This window comes from Gasterosteus aculeatus, chromosome 12, assembly GCF_964276395.1.
Source record: "Gasterosteus aculeatus chromosome 12, fGasAcu3.hap1.1, whole genome shotgun sequence".
Classification (NCBI taxonomy): domain Eukaryota; kingdom Metazoa; phylum Chordata; class Actinopteri; order Perciformes; family Gasterosteidae; genus Gasterosteus; species Gasterosteus aculeatus.
The window spans coordinates 455,904-468,630 of NC_135700.1; the positions used below are offsets into that span (position 1 = coordinate 455,904).

Below are 12,727 nucleotides of genomic sequence, written 5' to 3' on the forward strand. Positions count from 1 at the left end.
CAAGGCCATTTTTCACAGCAAAGTGAGGATAGGAAGGAGTTAGCCGGGGTCCCACCAAGGTTCCCTCTAGCACCTGAACATTGGTATGGGCATTTTTCAGGGTGGGGTCTTGTAACTGCGCTGTTCCGTACTGACCTTTTAAGGGGCAGCCTCTCTCGGGGGCCCCCCGCGTTCAGAGGGCCAAAGGGAGGGATGCCCAGAGGAGAACCTCTATGGTGACGCACATTTGGCCGAGCGGGTCCCGAAGCCATAGGTTCTTTTCCTACTACTTTCACTACTCACGAGCTGCTGTAGCTTCAAAGGCATGGAGATACGCTTCAACATCGTCTGTCACTCCTAGTTTCAGGATGAAATCCGCTGCCTTGTACCTTGTACCTGTTGGAGCTGTTGGTGTTGCGCTGATTTCTTGCTAGGCCCTCTAGCTCTCCAGCAGCATCTGCACCAGGGGCTCCATTTGGAATTGGAGCCCTTGTATTCAAAGTCTTCAAAAAAATTTCAAGAACAAAGGTTTATTCTGTCGTGGCCCAGCCAAACTCAGGTATTTAGTTTCCAGCAAAAAAATAAATATCTGAAAAAAACACGAACAACTTAAAACGTTCCAGAGGAGATAACATGCTCTTAATCAAATCACTCAACTTCACCAGACTCCTTGCCTGTAATCGTTGGAGGTTTTCAATCTTTCTCATCGGTTCTCCACCGATACATAACTCCTTTCCTTTCCCTTGTCCCAACACTTACTCAACACTTACACCTGTGTAAGTGTTGAGGCCTTCCGGGATCTGTAGTTAGACTGCAGCTGCCATTTTGTAGGGTGCAGCTGTCCCTTAAAAGAGAAGTAGCACCCATCTACTACTTGTCCCCGTGTGATGCCACACCGGCCAGTGAGAAAATCATCATCATCATCATTCCTCTATCATAACTGGCCCGCTCATAGAGCTTTGGATGCCCATCGGGCTTTTGCCTGTTACCAGTTAATACCGGCAAGCTCCTTTGTCTCCCGGTTTTGTTTTATTCTCTGACTCGGACAGTGACAGTATGCATACACGGCCGATTCAGAAGCTTTTACATTCTTGTTCACCCTGGAAAGTAGAATTGAAGTGAATAATTACAACTACTCTTAAAGAAAAAATAGTATGAATTGACAATTTAAAAAAGCATATGTTGTTTGACATATGTTGTCTGGCTTGTAATATATAAAGAGAGTGTAAGAGATCGAAAAGGTTAAAAAGTCTGGCTTACGGGACGGCTGTGAAGAATTACCAGCTTGGTCACACGAATGTTAATCTTGACTCCCAGACTCTTGTGCTGGAACATATTGTAGACCTGAAAGACAAAGCAAAACTAGACTACTACTGGAGATATATGTAAACACACATGCATATACAGTATATACAGTATATATATATATATATATATATATATATATAGAGAGAGAGAACAGTTTTCAATTCAATGAGAAAATGTGTCCAAACTTTCAAGTGGTACACAAATATATGATGATAATGTATTGAGTGAATGGAGAACCGATTCTACATAAAAAAGCGAAAAAAGAACTAACCATGTTCATGACTGTCAGCAAGAACCTCTGTGCTGCCTCAGCTCCGTGGTACTGCACCATATTAGAGTCGGCCACCACCACTGTCTCCACAGTGTATGCTTCCTGCAGGTGAAGGACGTTTCTCTTCCTGCGACCCTTCTCCCCCATGTTTGGCATCTTCTCCTTACCTACCAAAAACAGGAAGAGATACAGACCGGAAACCAAGGTTATGAACACTGCAGAGGAGTAACAGAGGAACTTAATATGTAGTAGCTTTTTTCAGATTCCAGATGAAGCAAGTTTGATGGGCAAAATTTACAAATTCTTTACAAATTTGCAGCCTTTATAATTTGTACACATAGTACATCCTCTGTCTCTGAACCCTCTCATCGGGACAGGAAACCCCAGAATGAACAATGTTCTCTACTAGGGTAATACGGTATTAAAACCCACTTTGAGGAACTCCATGACCTAATGTTCTAATTCATGGATGTTTTATGCATATATATACACTCACCGGCCACTTTATTAGGTATACCTGTTCAATTGCTTGTTATCACAAATTGCCAATCAGCCAATCACATGGCCAGAGCTTATTGCACTTAAGGCCTTTAGATGTGTTCAAGACAACTTGCTGAAGTTCAAACCGAGAATCAGAATGGGGAAGAAAGGGGATCTAAGTGACTTTGAACGTGGTTGTTGTGGTGTGGTTGTTGGTGCCAGATGGGCTGGTCTGGGTATGTCACAAACTGTTGATCTACTGGGATTTTCTGGCATCTCTAGGGTTGAATGAAAAAAAGGAGAAAATATCCAGTCAGCAGCAGTAGTGTGGATGAAAATGACTTGATGTGAGAAGTCAGAGGAGAATGGGCACACTGATTAGAGATAGTAGGAAGGCAACAGTAACTCAAACTAGACAATGCATTTCTTGCTCAAAATACAATGGAATGCTGAAAGCTAAAATCTGAAATGAAAAGTGTTTTTTTTAAATGCTGAAAATACAGAAATGAGAAAACCTAGTAGTAGTTTTAGTATCAATAGCAGTAGAAAAACTAGTAGTAGTATTGTAAGGAGCAGTACTGGTAATATCAGCTGTTTTACTAATACTATTATTCACAGTAGCATGTATAGTACAATTAGTTGTAGTCTAGTACTAGTACATTTTGTTGTAATCGTAAGAGTAGTAATATCAGCAGTGTCGCTACTACTAGTAGTAGTATTTGTAGTACTGGTATTAGGAGTCAGTTTAGTATTAATAGCAGTAGAAAAAGCAAGTAGTAGTATTAGTAATAGTATCAGTTGTATTGTTACTAGTAGTACTATTCATTGTAGTTGAGGTATTAATAGCAGTACTTTTAAAAAAGTACTAGTAGTACTTTTTTATAGTAGTAAGAGTAGTGGTATCAGTTGCAGTGTCACTACTACATTACATTACATTACATTACAGGTCACTTAGCAGACGCTTTTATCCAAAGCGACTTACATTCCACTTTAAACCCATGGCTTTTTGCATTTTTGCCCGGGGGGCAATTAGGGGTAAGGTGTCTTGCCCAGGGACACTTCGACTTCAGACTACTACTAATACTAATACTACTAATATAGTTATAGTAGTATTTTAGTACTACTAGTAGTATTAGTAGGTCATATGGCCCACTATGACCGCCACGACTGGTCCTCGGTCCACATAGAGAGAAAATTATCCTCGGTAGGAAAACAGAATCCCTGCACAGGCCTGCAGAGAGTTATTCAAATCTTGTTGTTTCGAGTGTAGCTGTTGCCGTGGCAACCCATTCTTTGCAGTAAACTAGGAAGTAATGGTAAAACAGGAGATGCTTTTGAGGGACTAAACATGCTAGAATTGTAATAAAACATGGCACACACATTTAAAGTCGAATATGTTCCATTATTATTATTGATGATTACAATAAATTATTATTTTAATGCTTCCAAATGGCAATTTGACTCTATAGCACTCCATACACATATTAATTTACATTACATTACATTACATGTCATTTAGCTGACGCTTTTATCCAAAGCGACGTACAATAAGTGCATTCAACCATAGGGTACAAACTCAGGAGAACAAGAAACAAGAAAGTGCAATTTCCTGAAATAAGCCAATTTACAATTTGCTATAGATGAGTGACGTTACAAGTACAATTTAAGTGCTACAATTTGTTAGTCTTTAGTCGAGGTAGAGTCTGAAGAGGTGTGTCTTTAGTTTGCGGTGGAAGATGTGAAGGCTCTCTGCGGTCCTGGTGTCTTCAGAGAGCTCGTTCCACCATTTCGGCGCAAGGACAGCGAAGAGTTGAGATCTAGTCGAGTGTTTTGCTCTCAGTGAGGGAGGGACGAGTAGTTTTGCAGATGCAGAGCGGAGAGTGCGGGTTGGGATGTAGGATTTGACCATGTCCTGGATGTAAGTTGGACCCGATCCATTCACAGCATGGCAGGTGAGCACCAATGTTTAGAACTGGATGCGGGCGGCCACCGGTAGCCAGTGAAGAGAGCGGAGGAGTGGAGTAGTGTGGGAGAATTTCGGAAGGTTGAAGACCAGTCGAGCTGCTGCGTTCTGAATGAGCTGCAGAGGTTGAATGGCGGTGGCAGGGAGACCAGCCAGGAGGGAGTTGCAGTAGTCCAGGCGGGAGACGACAAGAGCCTGAATCAGTACCTGCGCTGCCTTCTGAGTGAGAAGGGGACGTATTCTCCTGATGTTGTAGAGCGTGTATCTACAGGATCGCGTTGTCGCGGTGATGTGGGAGTCAGGGAGAGTTGGCTGTTGAGTGTAACGCCAAGGTTCTTCGCGGTCAAAGTGGGCGCGGAGTTTCCAACGTTGACTGTCAGGTCCTGGGTAAGCGAATCTTTTCCGGGAAAGAGAAGTAGTTCAGTCTTGTCGGGGTTGATTTTCAGATGGTGGGCGGACATCCACTGAGAGATGTCAGTTAGACAGGCAGAGATCCGAGCCGCCACCTGGGTGTCCGAGTGAGGGAAGGAGAGAATTAGTTGGGTGTCATCGGCATAGCTGTGGTAAGAGAAGCCATGCGAGCGAATGACAGCGCCAAGAGAGTTGGTGTAGAGCGAAAACAGGAGGGGACCCAGTACGGAATCCTGAGGAACTCCAGTAGTAAGAGGACAAGGTTCCGACACAGATCCTCGACAGGTTACCCGGTAGGTGCGGCCGTCGAGGTAGGACGAGAGAAGGGAGAGAGCAGAGCCTGTGACACCAAGTTCCTGAAGGGAGGAAATAAGGATCTGGTGGTTGACCGTGTCAAATGCAGCAGAGAGGTCCAGAAGGATGAGGACAGAGGAGAGAGAGGCGGCTCTAGCAGTGTGGAGTTGCTCTGAGACAGCAAGGGGAGTCTGTGGAGTGGCCTGCCTTGAAACCTGACTGGTGGGGGTCAAGGAGGTTGTTACAGTGGAGATAAGAGGAGAGTTGATTAAAGATAGCACGTTCAAGGGTTTTGGACAAAAAGGGAAGAAGAGAGACCGGTCTGTAGTTGTTTTCTTCAGAAGGGTTGAGGGTAGGTTTCTTCAGGAAGGGGTTGACTCTTGCCTCCTTCAGAGAATTGGGAAAACAGCCAGATAACAGAGCGTTGTTGATGAGACAGGTGAGGAACGGAAGACGGTCAGGTGCGATAGATTGTAGAAAATGTGATGGAATGGGGTCAAGAGGGCAGGTGGTCGTACGGGCAAAGGTTACTAGGGTAAGAATTTGGTTAGGAGAGAGGGCGGTGAAAGAGGAAAGTGAGGGCGAAAGAGGTGAGGTCGGTGGGACGCGAGAAGTAGGAAGTGGGTTTGAGAAGGAGGAGCGTATGTCAGCTATTTTCTTGGTGAAGTAGTTGACAAAGTCTCCTGGAAGAAGGGTGGAGGGGGGAGGAGGGGTAGGGGGTTCGAGGAGATTGGAGAAGATCGAGAAGAGTTTTTTGGGGTTAGAAAATGAAAATTCAATTTTGGATTGGTAGAAAGAGCTTTTGGCAGCAGAGATAGAAGCAGAAAACGAGGAGAGGAGAGATTGAAATTTAAGCAGGTCGTCAGGTCATTTATATTTACGCCATTTCCTTTCCGACGCTCGCATGGTGGCTCTCATGGCACGCACCAGTTGAGACAGCCACAGAGCCGAAGGGGATTTGCCAGTCCGTTTTGTCGTAAGAGGGCAGAGAGAGTCTAGAGAGGAGGAAAGAGTTGAGAGGAGAGTGTCTGCAGCAGCGTTCGGATGCAAGAGTGAGAAGGAATCAGTTGAAGGGAGAGCTGATAGAACAGAGGATGCCAGCGAGGAGGGAGAGAGGGAGCGAATATTGCGACGAGCCGGTATAGAGTTAGTCAATGAGGGAGGTTTGTTAGTTATAGAGAGTGGAAGGGAGTAAGAGATGAAGAAGTGCGAGTCGCTGACTGGCAGTTCCAGAGACCTCCTATGACGAGGTGCTGGACATGTGTGGAGCGGGTGGGATCGGTGAGAGAGGAGAGGTTACGATAGAGAGCAGATCTAGCCCGAGGCCTGTAGTATCTGCGGGAAGAGATTCGGACAGGTACGGGTAAAGACAGACGGGGTCAAACACATTATTAAAAATAGCAGAAGAAGGCGCCGCATTCAGCCGCCCCGAAGACTCCACGAAAGACTCCCTGGTCTTTGTCCTGCTCGTCTTGACTCCCACGAAAGACTCCCTGGTCTTTGTCCTGCTCGTCTTGACTCCACGAAAGACTCCCTGGTCTTTGTCCTGCTCGTCTTGACTCCCAAGAAAGACTCCCTGGTCTTTGTCCTGCTCGTCTTGACTCCCACGAAAGACTCCCTGGTCTTTGTCCTGCTCGTCTTGACTCCCACGAAAGACTCCCTTGTCTTTGTTCTGCTTGTCTTCGTGCTGCGAGGATAAGCTAACGCTTCCCACGATTTCTAGTTAAATACTCCCTCGTTAGTGGAAGTCGGCTGTGGCTGCGCTGGCCGCTCCCCCGTCATTTAGGAGATAAAAGGTCGATTGGCCTCGACAGAAACTCCTCAAAATGCAAAACACCAATAGCTTGACACCCTAATCAGTGAACAATCACCATGTGGTGTTTTGACAAAATGAGAGTTTAAGGATTCAAGTCTTATTTGCTTCAGAAGACAAGGCAAAACAGACTTAGATCAGGTCAAAAGCTAGCAGAACATATTTACTATTTATTTGCGTAAAGAATATGCAAATAAACTGAAAAGAAAGTATGTTGGGGCCATGCTCAAAACCGTACCGGAATTAGGCCATTTTTGTGTGATGTTTCCGTTCTTTGTTCCCCTTTTTTGGGGTTTAATGTCATCAGAAATTTTATACAGCTCGCTGATATCACTTTTTTAGAGATATGGGCCAATGAACTTCTAAGGGGTGTGGCTTAATATGTCAAAAAAACATTTGTAGCATATGTCAACATCTCATCCCTAAACATACCATAATTTGTAAAAATGTAAACACTAGGGTGTGCTGCAGTTAAGCGCTCAATATCTGCATTGTTAGCCAATTTTTTCAGCGTTTTATGAAGTCCTCCTCCCAGAGATTAATCCTTCTTTTCAAATTCAGGCAGTATGATCTTTGCCTAAAAAGTCCTAAAAAGATTGAAAAAAATATATGTGACCTTGGTGCTTTGGCAAAATACCACAATGGTTTTAACTCGGTCATACATTATCTAATGTGCTCCATATTTCTCATTTGTCATGCCATCCTCCCTGTAGACATCCGTGTGATCATTTTTAGTCCTAGTCCTATTGCTACCTAGTGGCAACAGCTACAGCTAAGTTACATGTTTTTTACTTTATACCCTACTCCTCACATTCCCTCTTAAACGTTGTCAGAAAAGAAAGGACCTCTGACCTTGATATTGTAAAACAGTTTGCAAACCGTCATTCTCAGAGTCGCTGCAGGCGGTTAACAACGACTCAGTCGCAGATGCTTTGTCCGATGTCTTCAGTCTTGTTTTTAGCCGGCCAGTGCCCCAAAGTGAGCGGATAAGCGAGGACCAGTCCTTCTCAGCTTGCAGCTTTAATCTTTGGTTGGATTCAATTCATTTATTCAATATGTTTTATTCCAAACCAAAGGATTTACATTCTAATCAATTATTTTGTGTCAGTTTGCTGCCATCATTCTTTTAAGTTGTTGTTGACCATTGTTGACATCCGGACTGTACAGACTGGGGATCTTTTCGGGACTGTGACAGCTTACAGCTTTTATGAAGACAGCCGTGTCCCATCACGCACCAGGGTGAGTTAGAACAATGACAAACCCTGCTTCACACCTAAAGTCAGACGGCTACAGTTGCAAAAGGATCCCTCAAAGCCAGCCCAGACTCTGGCTCCCCCTCCAACCTGAAGCATTGTGGTGATCAGCTGCCTCTGTCTGGAGATATGCCACGTACCAGCCTGCTTCAAGGCCTCCACCATCATCCCCGTCCCCAAAAAAACAAGGATCAGAGGACGTAATGACTACAGGCCCGTCGCGCTGACCTCTGTGGTCAAAAAGTCCTTTGAGCGCCTTGTCCTGTCCCACCTAAAAACCTTTATCGACCCTTTACATGTAATGTAAAAGATTTTTTCACCATTTTACTATTTTTTCTGAAGAATGTTTTATGAATGGAATGACCCCTCCTGTAGACGATACTGTCAACATGGCCCTCCAGCATCTGGACTCCTCAGGAACCTACGCAAAGATCCTGGACTTCAGCCCTGCATTCAACACCATCATCCGTCTCTACAGCAGGACAAACTCTCCCAGCTGTACGTGCCCGACTCCATCTGGAAGTGGATCACAGACTTCCTGTCTGACAGGAAGCCGCATGTGAGGCTAACATGTCTCAGCCTCTGGGTCTATCAGCACGAGTTCCCCCCAAGGCTCCGTTCTTTCCCCTCTGCTCTTCTCTAGGGCAGCAGCGTCGGCAGTTGTTGAGAGTCACATGACGCAGACAGAGAAGTCTCTTCAACTCAACTCGCATGCAAGCATTTCACACTAAATAAACTAATCGACCGGCAAACCGACGTTTGCGGAGATCTCCCTCCGTGAATCGGAGGCCATCCACGCCTCCTTATAGTCCGTTTTTGCAATATGAATTTGAAGTTCTGTTTTCAAATAAAGGGTTGGAAATTAAAGCTTTTAATGCTGTTTTTTTATCTGATTCATCGATTAATCAAAGAAATAATCGTCCGATTAATTGATTATCAAAATAATCGTTAGTTGCAGCCCTACTCTTCTACCTGTACACAAACAGCTGCACCTCCAGTCACCAGTCCATCAAGCTCCTGACGTTTTGTGGATAACACCAACCTATCATCTATCATCTTTGATGGGGATGAGTCCGCCTACAGGTTGGAGATTGGTGGTGGTGCAGCCAAAACAACCTGGAGCCCCACATTCCCCCATCACCGATGTGGAGTCCTACCCAGTGTTTCCCCTACCGTTATAACATGGGGACGGATCACTCCGAGCATCAGTGTGACCAAATTCCAAATTCCTTTGTCATCCATTCTAGTGGTTTATGTCACTCACCTCGTACGATCCAGCAGTTGCCATCTGGAGAAGAGCTGGTCGTGGCACAGCGTTGGTGTCGCAGCAGCCAGTGTTTCATTCCCGAGAAGGACTGATAGGGGCCATATTCGCCCACTGGCTGAATGAATAGACTCTCCTCCCTGATCTGGATGAGCCCAGTCTATGCACAAAACAGAGACATATACACAATGAAAGCATTGTTAAAGGTGCTCAGTCCACCGTTGTTGAGCTAGTGAGGTGTAACCCGGATGACGCGCCGGTGGTGAGTCTGCATTTTGTTGTTGTGTGCTGAGCACTTTCCTCTACTCCCTCTTCACCTAAAACTGCAGACCCGTACATAGTTACTATCAACATTGTCAAGTTTGCAGATGACACACGGTGATCATGGTGATCTTGGTCTCATCAGCAACAACTACAGGAAAGAAGTCCAGCACTTGTCTTGTGTGGTGCGCCAACAACAATCTGGCACTCAAGACCAAGAAGACCAAGGAGCTCATTGTGGACTTCAGGAAAACCAAAGGTGGCACACACTCCCCCATCTCAATCAACGGGACGGAGGTTGAGCGTGTTGCTAGCTTCAAGTTCCTGGGTGTCCACATCTCCGAGGACCTCTCTTGGACCCTCAACATCTCAACCCTGATCAAGAAGCGCCTGTTCTTCCTGAGGAGACTGAAGAAGGCTCATCTGCCCCCTCAGATCCTGGTGAATGCACTTATTGTACGTCGCTTTGGATAAAAGCGTCCGCTAAATGACATGTAATGTAATGTAATGTGAACTTCTACCGCTGCACCATCGAAAGCATCCTCACGGTGTGGTACGGCAGTTGCTCTGCTGCGGACCGGAAATCTTTCCAGAGGGTGGTGAAAACTGCCCAGCGCATCATGGCTTTCTTACTCCCCACCATCAAGACTGTCCAGCACAAAAAATGTCTGCGGAGGGTGCGCAGCATCGGGGACAACTCTCATCCCAGCCATAGACTGTTTGCCCTCCTCCCCTCTGGGAGGAGCTACAGGGCCCTCCGCTCCCGGACCAGCATGTTCAGGAACAGCTTCTTCCCTGTCACTGTCACCCTGCTGAACTCCACCACGGTGATGGCCCCTAGTCCCCTGACAATAAAGTTGAATATAATCTAATCCAATACACATTGTTCTGTGGTTTGAGCCTCCCCTGTGGCATCATGAAATGTAAAAAACAAATAATTCTAAATAACTACTTGCCCACTGATCTGTGATAGAAATGTAATTATTGTATGATTACATATGAAAACAAGTCTCTACACGCCCCCTCACCGCAAGTGACTCTCTGTGACATACACTCTTGCAAGCATACTCCTTTAAACTAGAGCCAGACCCCTTTTCCTCAATTCTAGTCAAGACATGGTCCTCAAGAATAAAATGAATCCAGTGTTTCCTTACCATTGTATGGTACTGGCACCCCCATCCTTTTACAATCATTCACCAATCTCGCGCAGACACGCACCACCACCACCACCACTCAGTCCGTCCGCGTACAAATTGTGTGCGCCATACAAATATAATATAATAATATATATATATATATAATATAAAGGACGGATATATATATATATATATATATATATATATATATATATGTACAGATATATAAAGGATATATATAATAATATAATATAATAAATACTAATATTTCACATCCAAGCACACACGTGTTCTTTTATCATTAAACCAAGAATTTTCATGATAAGTCTTTTGTTTCATAAATCCCAGTGCCAGTTTTAGTGTGTAAATGTCATTTCCAATTTCCAAGGCCTAAAAGAACGCCTATTGTTTAAAAGGTTAAAGTAGCACAGTGGTTCACAAATTGGTGACGTGGTGTAAGTCGGAAGCTTGTATTATATTATATTTATATATATATAATATATAATAAGTAGATTTACTTGGTATTATCTTTTCTAAATTTAATAAAACTGTTAAGTGAGAAAGTAAAGTCATATGTACTTACTTTATAAACAGTGAACTTTTTTTTTTAGAGTTTATATATTGATTCAAAACAAAGAAGGAAAAGCTATTTTTTTAGGGGGGTACGGTTGCCGAACTACTGCCCCATTTGAGCGACTAATACACCCCTATTTTAGTTATATCATATCCAAATGAGTTCAATAATGCTACCACCTATGTATCAAACTATGCTGATTATAACAAAATACTGTTTTCATATTGATATATTGTTGAAAAGATTGTGATGACGATGATGCAATGCTGATGTCAGGGGGGCGTCAACTATATTTAGACATCACCCGAGTACAGCCAGGTGTGTTTTGGCTAGAGAGCAAAAGGGCAAACTACTTTTCAACGCATTTGGAGATAAAGCAAGTTTTCTGTTTAAGATGAGTCGGATTTATGTTCTGTTGCTGTTAAGTAATAAAAGGAAGTATTGAAGTGACACTATGAGAGAATGTGCATTGATTTACTGACCGCTCCTACACATGACTATTACTGTAATAACACATTAACGACATGCCGCCCAGGATGTTTGACAAGGTTAACTACAGTCTTTTGATTGTTCTGACAAGAAGTGTAAACTGATCTGATTAAGATCATAGATTGCGCCAAAACACGTACTATAATAGAAACTAGAAAATTACGCAGTAATTTTGTGGCCTAGCCTGTGCATGAACCGGCCAAGCAGGCAAGTGAAGACCAGCCACAAAGGCTAGCTAGCAAACTAAAGACATGACCCATTTTACTCTGGCTGTTCTGTCAGCAGTTGGGTCCTGTCATTACTAGTGCAATGCTAGCTAGCGCCATGTTAGCGTCCTGCTAGCGCTCCCCCCACCATCGGCCGTACCGTCCCCCCCCTGATTTTCTCTGACTGTTTTAGCCACTTGGAAACGAAAGCAGATCGCTACGTGTGGGACTGGAACCAGAGTCTCCGACATCCAAAACATGATGCCTTACCACTCGGCCAGAAGCCGTGCTATATCCAGGTCGACGAAAATGGGGGTTTTATCTAGAATACACACACAGTATCACTCTACTCAGCTCTTTTGCTGGGCCGTAACGCCCCCCCTCGACATGACGTTCGACTATTTGCTTTAAAAAAACACATATGTTCGAATGTATTTGATATATTCGTTGCGCATTAGGCACGTCAATAACAGGACAATACACGCCGACATGACGCTCAATGAGATTATTATGTTAGACGCGTTTGTGACGGACGTCTCATCCAGCGAGGAAACGCTGCCTGCCGTCGCCAGAGAACAGAGCAGAAAGGTCCCACAGTCTTTAAACGCGTCTTCGTGTTTCTGTGAAGCAGCACGGCTTCAGCCTGCTAACAGGCAGCTAACAGGCAGCTAACCCGAGACAGCTGAGCTAAACTAACGAAGCCACGTTCAAACTCGCCGAAGCGTAAAATAGTCGTCGCGGTCCGTAGTCGGTGCACAAGAAGCACCGCTGCACCGATACGAGCGTCCTGGGTTGGTGGATGACGTCATCATGACGCGTTAATATCCGCCGTACTTTGTCTGTCTGTTGTCTGTCAGCTGCGTGCGAATTTAGGGGGAAAAAGTATCGTGACTTCGTCAACCGCCAACATGTTCGTCTCGTCTCGTTAACAAAAGTTAGAATAGATTTAGTCATAGTTTTTATTTTTTAAGATCGTTTTCGTCACGTCTTAGTCTCATCTTAGTCATGGAAAAAAGGTTTGTTAA

The 12,727-nt window shown here is 44.4% G+C and overlaps 1 protein-coding gene across 6 annotated transcripts in view; it reads right to left on the reverse strand.

Annotated features, from left to right (window-relative positions):
- Positions 1–12,727, reverse strand: part of adamts17 (ADAM metallopeptidase with thrombospondin type 1 motif, 17) — a 69,077-nt gene that overhangs the window by 54,546 nt on the left and 1,804 nt on the right. For all 6 annotated transcript variants that reach the window (XR_013451554.1, XR_013451553.1, XM_078085336.1 and 3 more), the window contains exons 3-5: positions 9,037–9,196; positions 1,559–1,725; positions 1,240–1,323 (exon numbers count right to left, since the gene is read on the reverse strand). Coding sequence is in view for 4 of the 6 variants with exons in the window: in XM_078085336.1 (XP_077941462.1) it covers positions 1,240–1,323; positions 1,559–1,725; positions 9,037–9,196 (411 nt within the window). In the remaining 2 variants the exon portion in view is untranslated. The remainder of the gene's footprint in view (positions 1–1,239; positions 1,324–1,558; positions 1,726–9,036; positions 9,197–12,727) is intronic.